This window comes from Lepisma saccharinum, chromosome 6 (assembly GCF_977018435.1).
Source record: "Lepisma saccharinum chromosome 6, izLepSacc3.1, whole genome shotgun sequence".
NCBI classification, from domain to species: Eukaryota; Metazoa; Arthropoda; class Insecta; order Zygentoma; family Lepismatidae; genus Lepisma; species Lepisma saccharinum.
This window is the reverse complement of record NC_139234.1, coordinates 17,363,588-17,379,175: the sequence shown is the minus strand read 5'-3', so window position 1 is coordinate 17,379,175 and position 15,588 is coordinate 17,363,588. Positions and strand designations below refer to the sequence as shown.

Sequence of the window (15,588 nt, the reverse complement as noted above, 5' to 3'; positions counted from 1 at the left end):
GCTAAAAATAAATAAATTGAGTTGCCCTCTACCTCCACAATGGCACTATAAAGTCCATTTAAAAATGTGACTTACATGCCAACAAAATTTCCTAAAAGTAACATATTTTGTAAAATAAAAGCAGAGTATATAAAAAAATGTAAATTAATGACAATATAAATATAATTAGTTAACACAATGATGCCACTGAAACTGTGTGTCAAGTGCTCCTGGTGGCTGTTAACTGATATTGTTAAGATGTCATTCTGCCCAGGTGCCACTGTCTCAGCCCATATGCTGGAACTCACAAAAGAAAAACATTTTGAAAATTATAAACCTACCTCAAACCCCTTTCTTGCAACATCGATCACAATTTTGTCAAAAAGATCTATGTCTCTCTCATCCACTAGTTTGTCCCCGTACACTCTCTGGGCTTCATGCAGATACAAGCGCATCAAATCAAACTGAGTGCGGAGGCAGTCTGTGGTGCTAAATAGCAGACCCTGAGGAAAGAATTCACCGTTACATGGAATCATAAATTCATAGGCTATTATGAAGATGGTGGTGTTAGCAGATGATGTGCCAGTGGTGCAATGCTGTGCACCAAAAGTGCAGGAATGCATTGGAATGATTAGAAGTGGGAAATGTATTGGTGCCATAGCACTTTCCCAGCAGTGTCATTATTATTATTATATTTATCTCAATAGGGTTACAATTAAGCCATACAACATTTCATTTAGAACAATATTAATACAAATAATGACTTGATACCCTATGTAGTAATAAAAAATATACAAAAGCTACATCTAAGGAAAATGAGATGAATTTACATGAGTATGTGAGATGTGTCCCTGTATATAGTAACTCTGTGGCCAATCCAGCCTGTAACAAGTGGGGTAAAGGCATGTCTAGCACGATGCTGATCACATGACCTTCAATATGGCCAAGATCAAGACTGTGCCGTATTTCCACACTTCCTATACATCTTCATGACACTGTGCAATACACATGGGAATAGCTTCCCCCTATTTTTACCTTTAGCTTGACCCTAACAACGAAAAGTAATACACTATTTCAGTTACATGTTTTCAGAATCCTCACATTTTTCCAATACTTCTTGCTTCTTTCTTAGACTGGCCTTTTATATACCTGTGCATTGTGTGTTTTAACCACACCTTACGCTATAAAAAACAGTATTCATCAATAGAGGTCCATGGAGTATACTTTTAAAATATGGAGGTGACATTACCAATATTTAGTTCTGGTTATTTAAGTTCAAAGATTTTTAGGTGAACTAAAATCTGTTCACAACATTTATAAATGTTAGTATAAATTTATCTACACAATTTCATTTAAAAGTGACAAAAACAAGGCATTAAACTTTAAATAAGAAGTAAAACAGGCAAATGGTAAAACTTGTAAGAGACTGTCAACAACATAAAAAAAAAGAGATAAAAAAAGAGGTAGATTATGGAACTAGTAAAAATAAATGCCAATATTTTTGCAAAGAAATATTACAATAACACATTGGTAAAATTTGTTATCAATATAAACAAATATGCGTCTATCAATAATGTGCACTGCCTCACAATTAATTAAGTGCTTTGAGTGCTGGACTCTCAATTTCGCCACTGACAGCCTCAGGTTTGAATCCTAGTGTGGACATGGATGTTCCTTAATCAATTTTGTTTGATCATCCATCCTCATTGCCACAATTAGCCAAAACTGCTAGAAACGTGATGTTAAATAAGAAAAAAATACGAGTACAAAAGACAACCATTAAAAACAGCATTATTTCGTAGAACTATACATTAGCAGGCGAGAAATGTCAATATCCAAGGTTTTCCTCAACGAAGCTTACCTGGAAGATATTCGAGAGATCCCGCAAATTGAATATGTAGTGAAATTTGATTGCTGTTGGCAGGAAGCTGGAGGCAACTCTCTGGTGCATCTGCAGTGCAACCTGCACAATATTGGCTGAGTATTTTGCAACAATGGCTGGAAACTTCAAGGTAGGGTTGGTCAGGTGTTGGTACAAGATGGAATTGTATATTGTAATCAGAGCATCCGTCAGAGGAAAGCTACAAACAGGAAACCAAACACTGTGCATTAATGTGAGTTCTTACAAGAAACACATGCTTCTATCTATTATAAACAGTTTTTTTTTTATTTATTTAAGGCATGGTTTATGCCTTGTGACCTGTGATGTGCGTCTACATGTGCCACCATGTTGTCTACATTTTATGTGTAGACTGTGTAAACTACGTAATCTATGTAGACAACATGGTGGCGTTCTTCATGCAAGGCAACATATTTAATCTGTGGCAACACACATTGTGCTAGAAGCAGTAACCAGCAGGTGAATATAGAAAGCATGAAGTATGCTACGTGTGCATGACCTTAATGTTGCAGTCAGATGTAAGAAATAAGTACAACTGCACTAGATTCTTATATTTTCCTTGATCTCAAGCCACCATACATTCTGTTCTGCCTGTGTTTTAACAAAAAAAATAATAAAAAAAAAAATGTAATTTGGAGTAAAATTACATGTATCTGTTCCCTGAAGTAGCACAATGTAAACAGATCTGTGGAATGGGTCTCACTCATTGCACAAGTCTCAACAACCTTCCCAACTTTGCCTTCTGATGTCTGCCGAAATGCATTCATTGATAGGCTAAATGCCTTCATTGTTAGGTTAGGCTTGTTAGGTTAAGTTCGTTAAGTTCTCTTAGCACACAATACATTGTTGGTCCCACAGCATTGGGATTTTCTTCTTCCCTGTCTACAGTAGACTATGTAAACAATAAGCCAATGTAATCTTCATGTAGACTACACATAGACAACGCATGTAGACATAAACTTATAGTCTACTGCACATCACTGCATTGTGCCAAATCAAGCACATAATACAAGAAACCTGTTTCCACTTCCTGTTATTAATATTTTTATTAGGGTTAGACCACACATGAAATTCTTCCCATGCCAATTCAATAATGCTGATAAACAATATTCAATCCAATCTAACATAAAATTGCAAATGTTCCTCAAGGTACATAGATGATTAAGTACTGTATGTAACCAGGTGACTGCAATCAGTTTTTACTTTAAGGAAAAAACTTAATATTTAGACATGTATGGACAAAACAATGTCACATGAACTTTATGTTTATATTCATACATATAACAACAAAATGGCAGATTTTTTGCATTAATTATACACTATTTTCTTTTTACCTTTGTGTTGTAAAATGTATAGAAAAACTCTGCCTGAGAAGTTGACATTCATATGAAGTGTTAAGCCTTCAACTTTGCATATTCTTCAAATAAATTAAATTTAATCAGAAATGCTGATAATAAATTAACAAAGTAAAATGTAAGACCCTTTCTATACAAAATACACACAGTAGAGACCAATTTAAATTACAGTAATTATTTTGGGACACTTGTTTACCTTACAGCAAAAACACAAAAGTGCCTCTGAAGCCTAGGATCGATGGTGAAACTCCCAGCCGTGGGATTCATGCAGGAGACGTACTGGCAGTTGTGGATGTCCTTCAAGGAGAGCTTCACCCGGTCGTACCAGTGAGAATAGTCTATATGCTGACGGATCAACGTATGTGGTTGCACTGTGTAATACTTATCAACCTGAGCATTACAAACAAAAATACATGAGCAATTAAGAAATCTAAAAAAAGAAGTAATGAATTCATACATTTCATTCCTAATTAGGGCTAAGCCAATATAATTTTGTTCCAATGCTGAAATTTTACTGATTTCCACCAATATTGAAACCCTTTCAGGCCAGAGGCAGGAAATGGCAAAGGATGATGATGATGTCTTCCATTAGAACTATACTGTAGTAATCTAGCAGAGTTTCGTTTCACAATGTTCACAATTTCACATTAGATAACCATTTAATCAAAAAAATCCATTTCTCTCCACAATGTTGTTGTAAAAATAATGAAAATTACACATTTTGTACAATTTCCATGATATTGAGCGTTTTTGCAGAGTCCATGAGACACACAGATTCCAGAAAACTGTCTGACAATATCAATGAGTAAATTTCAACTAACCCCTGTTACTATCGATGCCACTGGTATCAGATGACATTGATACAGTATAAATATCGGCTTGCACCTATTCACAATTATCAAAATCAAAGTTTGCTTTAAGTCTACTTTAGGCTAATTGGGACTGGGTCCACAGTTTCAGGTGGAATTGGAACGACTATATGACTCCATTGGCGACCGAGCCTGGAACCCATTGATTACAAGGTGACAGCATTAACCCAACACCATCTGGGAAGTTCAATATTATTATTCATGATATAAATTATTACAATATATATTCTGTGTAAGACCATATTCATCTACCTACAAAAACTTTCTTTAAAATGTTCATAGTGGGTTCACAAATAAATAGGGCAAAACAGTGCTCATGTATTGGTATTGGCTAATACCAGTGATATCAGTATTGGAAAGTACCAGTTGAAATTTAATCACTGATACTGGCTGATACTTTTCAAGAGTCTGAGTGTCCTACGTGTGCATGACCTTAATGTTGCAGTCAGATGTAAGAAATAAGTACAACTTCACTAGATTCTTATATTTTCCTTGATCTCAAGCCACCATACATTCTGTTCTGCCCAATTATCAGTTCTCTCCAACATAGGCATGCGCAGACCCATGATAGGGGGGGGGGGGCAAAAGCCTTCATGACTTCATGAAAGTTCAGTTGGGAAAAGAAACTAATTTTATCTCACTGTTTTATTTTTATTGCATTCATGGGTATATGTGTGTGTGCACGTGTGTATATATATAATGTAACATATTATTTAAATACACTACATAATCAATTCATCCACACCATAACAAACCAACAGCAAAAATGATATCAATTGTCTCTGAAATGTGCACGCTCCTTTTCCTACAAACCAAACTGTAATAGCAACAACTTTCGGAAGTACTTAGTTGTTCTTACTTTTCTCTCCTGTAATTTAAAATGATTTACAGAAAACAATCAAATTGAGAGCAAGAACATTTTAGTACATGTATTTTTATTTATATAGAAGTTGGTCGAGGGACAATTGCCCCTCTGTGGCCCCTGCAGGTGCTTTTGGCCATCTGGAAGAAATAATGCAAGAAAGATGTGAAAACTAATTCCATCCTGAGTATCCTTTTGTCCTCCTACTCTTAGATTCTCCTAGTCTTGCTTTCATTTACTTCAATGTTTGCCTCCTAGAATTGATTTCCATCCAAGATCGAGAAAAGGCAATGCCCCCCTGCCCCCTTGTGGTTGCGCCACTGCATCCCTTCCCCCGTATTTGCTTTGAACTTTCATCAGCTTGAAAATACTTCATCGTTTAATAACAGCGATAAGATTCCTCCACACTAAATTTCTAGGTGAAAGTATAATAATATAGGGGCATCGAACATCTGGAAAGGGAAGGGAGGAACAAGGATGGCCACACATCCTATTCGAAAATGAATGTTAACCTAAAAGTATACAGGGTGGTCCAAAAGTGTGGAAACACCTGAATAAAAATTGAATGGCATGATATTTCCAAAAACTAACATTGCAGGTTTGTAATAGGAGTGGGGGAAAATGTTATAGGGCATATGACGATGACGGCCGCCATCTTGAATGCAACTTTAAAAGTTCAAATGGAAACCATGTCGTGTAATACCTCATTTCAATAGGAAATTTTCTCACGAGTTCAACGGTGTGCATAATTTTGCTCTAGCACCAACAGGGACGAAGTTATTAACGTTTTTATGCTTGCTTTATCGTTGCAGGTGACGTAACACAGCATGGGTCTCACGCAGGCAGAGCGCATTGAGATCGTGTTGATCTCAGGTGAACGAAGCACGAGGGTGATTGCAGACGATTTTAACCACCGTCACCCAGATATGGTCCCCATCCATTATGGTACCGTCATTAAAGTGCTTGCAAAATTTTGTGAAACCGGGACTGTGGTTGACAAACCAAAATCACGATGGCGCCCCTCCTCATTACGGAAATTGTGTTCGTAATTAACACGTTCCACAGTTAAAGCCAGTCTTGATACCCATTCGTGCAAAACCCTGCGTAAAGTGTCTGTAGTAATGCTGGCACATGCGTCAATGATGCCTTGCTTAAGGTGAACAATATCTCGAATTTTCTCGGAGTAAACGATGGCCTTGACATGTCCCCACAGGTAGAAATCCAGCGGAGTGAGGTCTGGGGAACATGGTGGCCACTCCACAGCACCTCATCGTCCAATCCAAGTGTTGGGAAACTGCACATCCAGGTACTGATGAACACAATTTCCATAATGAGGAGGGACGCCATCGTGATTTTGGTTTGTCAGCCACAGTCCCGGTTTCACGAAATTTTGCAAGCACTTTACTGACGGTACCATAATGGACGGGGACCATATCTGGGTGATGGTGGTTAAAATCGTCTGCAATCACCCTCGTGCTTCGTTTGCCTGAAATCAACATGATCTCAATGCGCTCTGCCTGCGTGAGACCCATGCTGTGTTACGTCACCTCAACGATAAAGCAAGCATAAAAACGTTAATAACTTCGTCCCTGTTGGTGCTAGAGTAAAGTTATGCACACCGTTGAACTCGTGAGAAAATTTCCTATTGAAATGAGGTATTACACGACATGGTTTCCATTTGAACTTTTAAAGTTGCATTCAAGATGGCGGCCGTCATCGTCATATGCCCTATAACATTTTCCCCTACCCCTATTACAAACCTGCAATGTTAGTTTTTGGAAATATCATGCCATTCAATTTTTATTCAGGTGTTTCCACACTTTTGGACAACCCTGTATAATACACATGTATCATGTGATTTTAGTCATAATAATTTACATTAATTATTATGTAATGAGGAAGCAGGTGTGTGATAATTTCAAATTGAAGCAGGCCCGTAGCAAGAATTTATCTCGGGGGGGGGGGGGGGCTTATGGGTTATCAGTGGGGGGGCTTTGTAAATCAAGTCAATTTTTCAAAAGTTTAACAGTTTTAAATGAAGGTAAATTATGTGTGTGGGGGAGGGTTCATTAAGTTACATAAAGTTTAGAAATATCACACAAATGCTACATTTTTCTATATCATTTAAAATATCACTGGAAGTGTTAATTGGCTGCTATTACCTCTGGCATATTCATTTCATCAACAAAATATATCATTCTCTTATTTCCCTGTGGACCATAATTTCTCCCAGCTTTCTTTTCTAGTGGCTTCTCTAACACTTTTTGCAGCATTTCTGAAAGAGAAAATATTCCATTCTCAAAAATTATGCACATGGTTGGATAATGGTAGAGCAGTGAGAAATTACTTAACCTGATTATTCTTCTTGTTTCAGTTGATTTTATATCAAATCCTGGACACATGTACACATTTTAAATATATGTCCATTACATTCCTTCTTTTAGTGTCTTTCTCTCCTTTTACAACTCCAATTTTGTCTCAGAGTAATTAATTGATTATAAGGCAGCTTTCAGACCAAATCTACAAGTGAAAAATCACTTAGAAAACAAACCTTCAGAAATAAATGTAACATTTTATACCAGAGTGACACAGGGTGATCTACAAAGGGGCTGAGATTGATGGTGACAGAGGAATTCTAACTTAACGTTTTTATGACAGTTTGTCTTTCTATCTCATATTTTGTTTTATTGTATACAAACTCATAATTTTCCCAACAGATGACACTGGTTGACTTATTTATTATACAGCAATTAAACATTAATAACAGGATTGATTGCATGTTTTTAAGTAACAGGAAGGTTGCTGGATGCTGTTGTTCTAATTAAGGTGTGCATTTTGCCTTTTTCATTTCCTTGTACAGCGCATTTCTAAAGTCCCCGAACTCTTGTCTTTAAAAATTCATTGTTGAGCAACAATGCAATTTTTTTAGAAACTGTTGCTTGTGATCCTTTGTTTGTGTTGTTGGAACATACAAATCAACACTAGACGACAATGAACAACGATGCATGCCCAGTAGGCAGCAAGAATGAAAGCGAGATGTCCAGTTGAAAACGTGCACGAATTCATCGTCAGCGGACGAGCATCAATTTTCACAGAAGACTTTCTTGTGGATGCATAAGGATTTTCTGTAGCCCATATCAGAGTATTCTGACTATTCACGTATCCACACAAATGGAACCAGGCCTCATCACTGAAAAATGTTTTGTTCAGTTCGTTGACCACATTGTTCTGTGTAAATCTGTTGGAACCACTGACAATAATTTCTGCATTTCTCGAAATCCAGCGGGTTTAGCTCTTGAACTACTCGAACCTTGTATGCTCGGAAGTTCAGACGTTTTGCAGCCCTGTGACAAAATGACAAAGATTTTCCTACTTCTTGTGAAAGCCTTCTTAGAGACTTCCTAGGGGAGTTCTGCAATTTTTCACCATCATCCACAAGAAAGTCTTCTGTGAAAATTGATGGTCGCCCGATCCTTGGCTTATCTGCAACGTTTCTTGTTTCGCGAAACCTTTTTATTAAATCATACACTGTTGTCTTTCCAGGTGAAGGAGCATTGGGATATCTCCTATGAAACATATCTATACAGCATTCATATGATTTAACTTGAAAGTAAGCTTCCAAAACAGCAACCCTCTGCTCCCGTGTAAGACTCATGGTGAACTGAATTCGTGCGCGTTTTTAACTAGACATCTGTCTTTCATTCTTGCTACCTAGTGCGCATGCATCATTGTTCATTGTCGTCTAGTGTTGATTTGTATGTTCCAACAACACCAACAAACAACCACAAGCACCAGTTTATAAAAAAAAATGCTTTGTTGCTCAACAATGAATTTTTAAAGTCAGAGTTCGGGGACTTTAGAAACGCACTGTAGTATAACATGTAGTTTAATGTTATAAATTCATTTTGTGATCACTCACATGTGATACATTTTTAGTGTCTATAAATGCATATTTTGAAGTTTAGTGCTTATTTTGCATAATCTTGCCTAAAATGCCTTTTTTGGGCATTTTTGCTTCACATCACTTTCTTCTGCTACTTTGGCTCTCTCCACACAACACTGCAATGAACAATCTCCTGTTTCACGAGTGTAGCTTCATCAATTTTGTCTGACCATTATTAATCATCATTATTGTCATGTTTGACTACAGTTAAGAGAAAAGCAAGCCAAAAGAAAGAAAAATATAATAGAATACAAAGCATTTGAGTTATTAAGTTTACAATTGACTAAGGAAATTAGTAACAAGTTTGTGTCCAGTGCATATTATATAAGAGTCTAGTGACTAATAAATCTGCACACTTGTAACAATACAAATTTGAATTATCTTCTATTAGGGCATCTCGTAAAATAGAACAATGCCCTGTTATCCTGACAAATGTTCTCAGGCCATGCTTTTGTCCTGTTATTTAATTGTTTGAAATTGATGAGTCAACTTGGCCGATTCTAGAGTTTTCCTGTACCTAATAGTGTCTTCTATCTTCCTACATAATGCAGAAATATACTGTGAGAAAACTCCAGGAAGTTACGGATAGTCATATTCCATGATTAAGAACTTCTAGAAGCAATTCAAAAAATCTAATTTTGAGGGTGATTGAACTTTTCTCACTAGTGTCCCATGCACATACCTATTTTCTCAAATAATAAACACATTCTTTAGTAGCCACATTAACTAATTATTTTATATTAATTAAATAACAAATAAATATTAGTTGTTGTGTTGCTATAAATGTTGTTAATTCAACTCAAAATGCCCAAAAAAGTCACATATTTTCTTCCAATACCTACCTGATTAATCAAGATAATCCATTATTTAATTTGTTCTTGCAATTTAAATTATGGAAATCAAACTATGGTTTTTGAATGGATTCATGGTAAATATTGGTTGTCCCATTTCTTTTGTAAAATTTCACTGATTTTGAAATATAAATGTTCTGTATTATTTTCTGAGATATCTGGAAACCCTATCCATTAAGTAGGTTAAAAAAAATTTAAGAAGATATCTAAATATGGAAAAAGTTCACAATTTTACTCTACATTAGGTTCAATTAGAACATTCTTATTTATCAGCCACAAAAAGTACAATTTTTTACGATAGGTCACACTAAAAGTTTTTAGACACGTGCAAGTAAAACACTGGAGACCAAAAGTATGAATGTTATAATTTTTCAAAGTATTCTCCATGACAGTTGATACACTTGTTCATCTGCTCAAACCAAGTGTGAAAGCACTGGGACCACACATCTGCAGGCACCTCTTGAATGCACTGAACGAAGGCGGTGACTGCCTCCTCGGGAGTAGGAAATGAAGAACCTCGTAATGTATCCTTGATTTTAGGGAACAGGAAGAAATCATAAGGGGCGAGGACGGGACTGTAAGGAGAATGAGTCATTTCTTCCATGTTGGAGGCTTTGAAGAATTCAATTGTTCGTACTGCTGTATGGCTGCGCGCATTGTCTTGATGCACAATAATGCGACTTCATGGGCATTTCTCACGAACTTTCCGTACGCTCTCCGGTAAACAAACCGTAGTGTACCATTCAGCATTAACGGTCCGACGTCCCTGTAGCGGCACTGTTGCAATATGGCCCGTCCGACTGAAGAAAGTGGCAACCATTTGTTTGCCAACACTTCGTCCCTTCCTGACTTTTGTTGGTGGGTCTTCATCCGGGAAGATCCACTGCGTCAACTTGTCGTTGGCTCTTGGGTTCATAACAGTATACCCAAGTTTCGTCACCTGTTACGATGTCATACACTGCATTTGATTGTGCTTGGTTAAATTTGTCCAGCATTTTCATGCACCATGTGACCCGTGCCTGCTTTTGCTCCTGAGTAAGATGGTGTGGGATCCATCTGGCACAGAGCTTCCTGACACCAAGGCGGTCATGCAGGATTGTTTGAACCTGACTCATACCAATACCCAGTGTTGCACTAATAACTGCATATGTCACCCGGTTATTCTCCTCTATCATGCGACGCACTCTGTCGACGTTTTCTTGAGAAGTTGCTGTCACAGGACGACCATCACGTAATTCATCACTGAGTTTCTGACGTCCACGTCGAAATTCTAAAAACCAATTAAACACAGTCGCATGGCAAGTTTTCTTGATTTAATCATTCTAATAATATCAAGAGATGAAAGTAGATCATGCAACTCATTATGTAGCTTTTTCATTCATAGTTTTGTAAATAAATTTTACTTTACTTAGCACATCGTTCAATGTCAAATAATGCACACAACTTTAGCATGCATTTCGGAGCCTTTCATAACATTGCTGCTGCGTTAAACCTGCTCGAAAATCGTAAAAAATCACACGACAATAATTGACTAATTTCTGGCACACAACAATTACCAACTATAAATTCTGCAGCATTATCACACTTCACAGACTACTAACTTCAACATATCCTAGAGACAATGTATTGCTGCAATCAGTGTTCCCGCATCTAAAAACTTTTAGTGTCACCCACGTACATAAGTGTCTCAGGATATCAGCCAAGTTAGATCCAGATACGCTAGCAAGAGCTAACATCACTTTATCTTCAGGCATTGAAGTGGCTTCCAATGTATCAGGAACTGAAATGATTTCTAAGCTTTCAAGAGCAAATGTCACACTCATCATCAGGGATTGAAGTAACTTCTGAGGGTTAACATGATCACCTTAATGAGTAATGGTTTCTGAGCATTCAAGAGCTAACATAACTCTCATCGTTAGGGACTGAAGTGGATTCTAAGTACAGTAGACTCGCGATTAACCGAGGCTCCGGGTTAATCAAGGGAGTGGTTGGAAAACATCGCGCTTCATAACGCACCCCCCCCCCCCCCCCTGTTTGTTTATGGAGTCAAGTCACCGTCCGCGCTGCACATGTTCGTTACATTGTCGGTGTATCCAATTGTTACGGTGGTGTTTAAGTATGTGTAGGCCTATTCTAAGCAGAAAAAGTAATCTTCTCATTTATGTTGTACTAGTAATAAATAATTACTATACAGTTTTAAGTGTTGTTTCGTCATTTACGACCTATTAGCACATCATCTCCGTATTATCCGAGTTTTTCCGTATCCGAGGTAATCTCGGTCCCAATTAGCTCGGATAATTGTGAGTCTACTGTACTAACTTAACTCTAATCTTCAAGGATTGAAGCAGATGTTTTTAATCCATGAAGATGAGTGATATTAGCTCTCAAAAACTCGAAAGCATATCCAGAACTAACCTGTCTGATATCATGAGACAACCTCTTCATCATATCCTGTAAATGCTTTGCATAATTTCCATTAAGAAAAGCAGTCATAGCACCTACCTGATGTTGTATAGAAGTTGAATGGTACATTTGTAACAGCGTAGTTGTCAGGAAGGCTGGTTAGCTTGTCTTGAATCACAACAGTCTTACCACTTCCTGCAGAGCCCACGAGCATAACAGGTCGGCGAATGGGAATCAGGATATCCAGAAAATATCGCAACCGTGCAACTTCAGCTGTGTACACCAAAGTAGCCTGTAAAACATGGAAACTAGATAAGTATCCATTAGATATTTATACAAGGTGCAATCATGAAGTATACAGCTTTACTTTACTTCATCTCAACTACCTATATGAAACAGTATACTTGGAATACATTATAAACTTACACAAAGATCTAAGTTGAGAGGAGGGAAAAGGTTGAATTGGTAGTACAGTGGTAGAGCATTGACATGGAATGCTAGAGTCTGGAGAGATCCCTGGTGGAACCACAATTTTCACATGACTTTTCAGGAATCCTTCACGTGCATGTCAACTGTACTCTTCCACTTCTATCTTAGCCTTCCTGTAGGTCTCTCACCATCAGGTTTCTCAACAAGGACACTTTCTACCTTTTCCCACGTTACATGGCCTGCCTACCAGTTTTATACTTGGAATACATTATAAACTTACACAAAGATCTAAGTTGAGAGGAGGGAAAAGGTTGAATTGGTAGTACATTGGTAGAGCATTGACATGGAATGCTAGAGTCTGGAGAGATCCCTGGTGGAACCACAATTTTCACATGACTTTTCAGGAATCCTTCACGTGCATGTCAACTGTACTCTTCCACTTCTATCTTAGCCTTCCTGTAGGTCTCTCACCATCAGGTTTCTCAACAAGGACACTTTCTACCTTTTCCCATGTTACATGGCCTGCCTACCAGTTTTCTTGATTTAATCATTCTAATAATATCAAGATATGAAAGTAGATCATGCAACTCATTATGTAGCTTTTTCATTCATAGTTTTGTAAATAAATTTTACTTTACTTAGCACATCGTTCAATGTCAAATAATGCACACAACTTTAGCATGTTTCAAAGTTTAGACATGAAACCAATACCATAACAATAAAATAGCTATATAACAGGTGCTTACTTGCAGCGGTATGTCCATGTCAAGCTCAAATTTCTTTATCTTCTCTGCCCATGGGAGGAATTTCTTTGTCTCGAGGTCAATGAAGTAGTCAAAAACTGTGCCCTGGATTGGAAACTTGACAGTTTTGAATTCATTTATAAACCATCTTGTGAACTCCACTCGGTAATCAACAAGCTGAAAAGTCAGATGGAAAATTAAGAAAGTACTGTACATTTTCATTCACTGATATTAAATTTTAATAGGTGCACCAGAACTTAGTTTAAATCCACCTGTCTCAATATCATGGGCAAACCCTTTGACAAGCAAGAAGTTCTCAAACTTTTTTTGAGTTGCAAAGCACTTTTCAGGAGAGATGTTCATCATAGAACACTGTAGTTGCTCATATGCCAAAAACAAATATGTGTACTTTTGGTTGTTTTTACCTAACTGTATTTTTAAAATTGTTAGTCTATATGGTATTTTATTGTACCAAAATTACGAATTATTTTTTGAATTCCAAATAGCTTAAATTTTGATCTAAACACCTCTTGAAGGGAAAATTATTATGTGGGAGGATGCTTTGCATAAATTTTCCTTACTGGGGTAATACCATTCCCCCCTCCCCCAACTTCACACTGGATCTAAACTTAATTTATCTTATTGGAAGCCATTAAAACTTGGAGCTTTAAATAACCTTTTCTCCAAACAGCAATTTTGCACTAAGACATAAGGGCAACAATATTTTCACGAAATACAGTCATAGACACTTCTGGGTTGTAACAACCCAAATGACTTTGAATGGATTCTACAAAGATAACAGTTGGAAAATTGTCCATTGATATTTTCAATCTTTTTTCTTCTTCAGTCTATGTGTTTTTAGGGAATGCAATTGTACTTGTGCTGGAACAGAGGTTGTCCTCAGCTTATTTATGCATTTTGCTTCAATTCCTGAACCCCATATTGCACAGCAGAATTGACAATGGAAGGTATTTTAATGCACTTGAGCATGTTGAATATAAGTTGTATATCACTCGAAATACAAGGTGCATTCAATAAATAACTGGAAAAGTAGTATAAAAAATCTAAAATACGACCGTGATTGTTATATGTTTGTTATTTTGTGAAGGCATCTGTAAGCTATTCATAGCTGGGGCTGGCACCGTTACAGGAGTGCTCTAAGTTCGAGCAGTGAAGTGTCAAGAGATTTTTGTTGAGTGAAGGCGTGAAACCGATATAAATTCATCGCCACATGACAGTTCAGTACGGTGACAACTGTATGAGTTGATCACAAGTGTACGAGTGGGCTGAGAAGTTTAAACAGGGCATAACCAGTGTTGAAGATTATCTGCATCCAGGTCGCTCTGTCGCTGCAGTCACGGAAAGTAACATTGCTCAAGTGGAGGACTTGATATGGGAGAACCGGCATATTACTGTCAGTGAAATTGCTTCCCAGATCGAAATAAGTGTAGGATCAGCCCACCATATCAGTCATGACATAATGGGCTTCAGGAAAGTGTGTGCGAGCTGGGTTCCGAAATGTTTTACACTGGAAATGAAGGAGAGACATGTTCATGTGTGCAGGGAGCTTTTGCACCGTTATGAAGCTGACGGTGAGGCATTTCTTCATCGTATTGTCACTGGAGAAGAAAGTTGGGTTCATTTCTATGAACCAGATGATAAGAGGACAACAATGGAATGACGACATCCCTCGTCTCCCAGACCGTAGAAGGTGCATGCTCAACGGAGTGCCGGAACGGTCATGTTAACTTTGTTTTGGGACCACAAGGGGCCAATTCTTGAACAGAGGTCATAATGTAAACAGTACCACCTACTCCAACAGCCATTCTGCAGAGATGATGTGGTCAGGTGTCCAACTGGTGTGCTTTTGCTCCATGACAATGCGAGACCACACACTGTCAATGTCACATTGTCTACCATTGAGGACCTAAAGTTTGAGTGCTTACCCCACCCTCCATATTCGCCCCATCTTTCACCTTCCGATTTCCACACCTTTGGCCCACTGAAAGATGCACTAAGTGGATCGAGGTTCCAGAATCACGACGAAGTCCAGTCAGCGGTGCATGAGTGGTTACACACACATCCAAAATATTTTCATTTCCTGTGGAATCAGTGCCCTTATCAAGCACTGGTGTAGTACTGTAGTTCTTTTGGTGCTTGTAATAAATATTTGTTACAACATATTTCCAGTTTTATATTGAATGAACCTTGTATAATTCCATTAATTTCCGAGAAATAAGGAACTTACTTAACT

The 15,588-nt window shown here is 37.6% G+C and overlaps 1 protein-coding gene across 1 annotated transcript in view; it reads right to left on the bottom strand.

Moving 5' to 3' along the window:
• The window catches only part of LOC145988599 (dynein beta chain, ciliary-like), a 292,854-nt gene that overhangs the window by 85,456 nt on the left and 191,810 nt on the right, over positions 1-15,588 (bottom strand). The window contains exons 42-47 of the mRNA XM_083123590.1: positions 13,338-13,511; positions 12,262-12,454; positions 7,128-7,240; positions 3,431-3,624; positions 1,841-2,060; positions 321-482 (exon numbers count right to left, since the gene is read on the bottom strand). Of these exons, the coding sequence (XP_082979716.1) occupies positions 321-482; positions 1,841-2,060; positions 3,431-3,624; positions 7,128-7,240; positions 12,262-12,454; positions 13,338-13,511 (1,056 nt within the window). The remainder of the gene's footprint in view (positions 1-320; positions 483-1,840; positions 2,061-3,430; positions 3,625-7,127; positions 7,241-12,261; positions 12,455-13,337; positions 13,512-15,588) is intronic.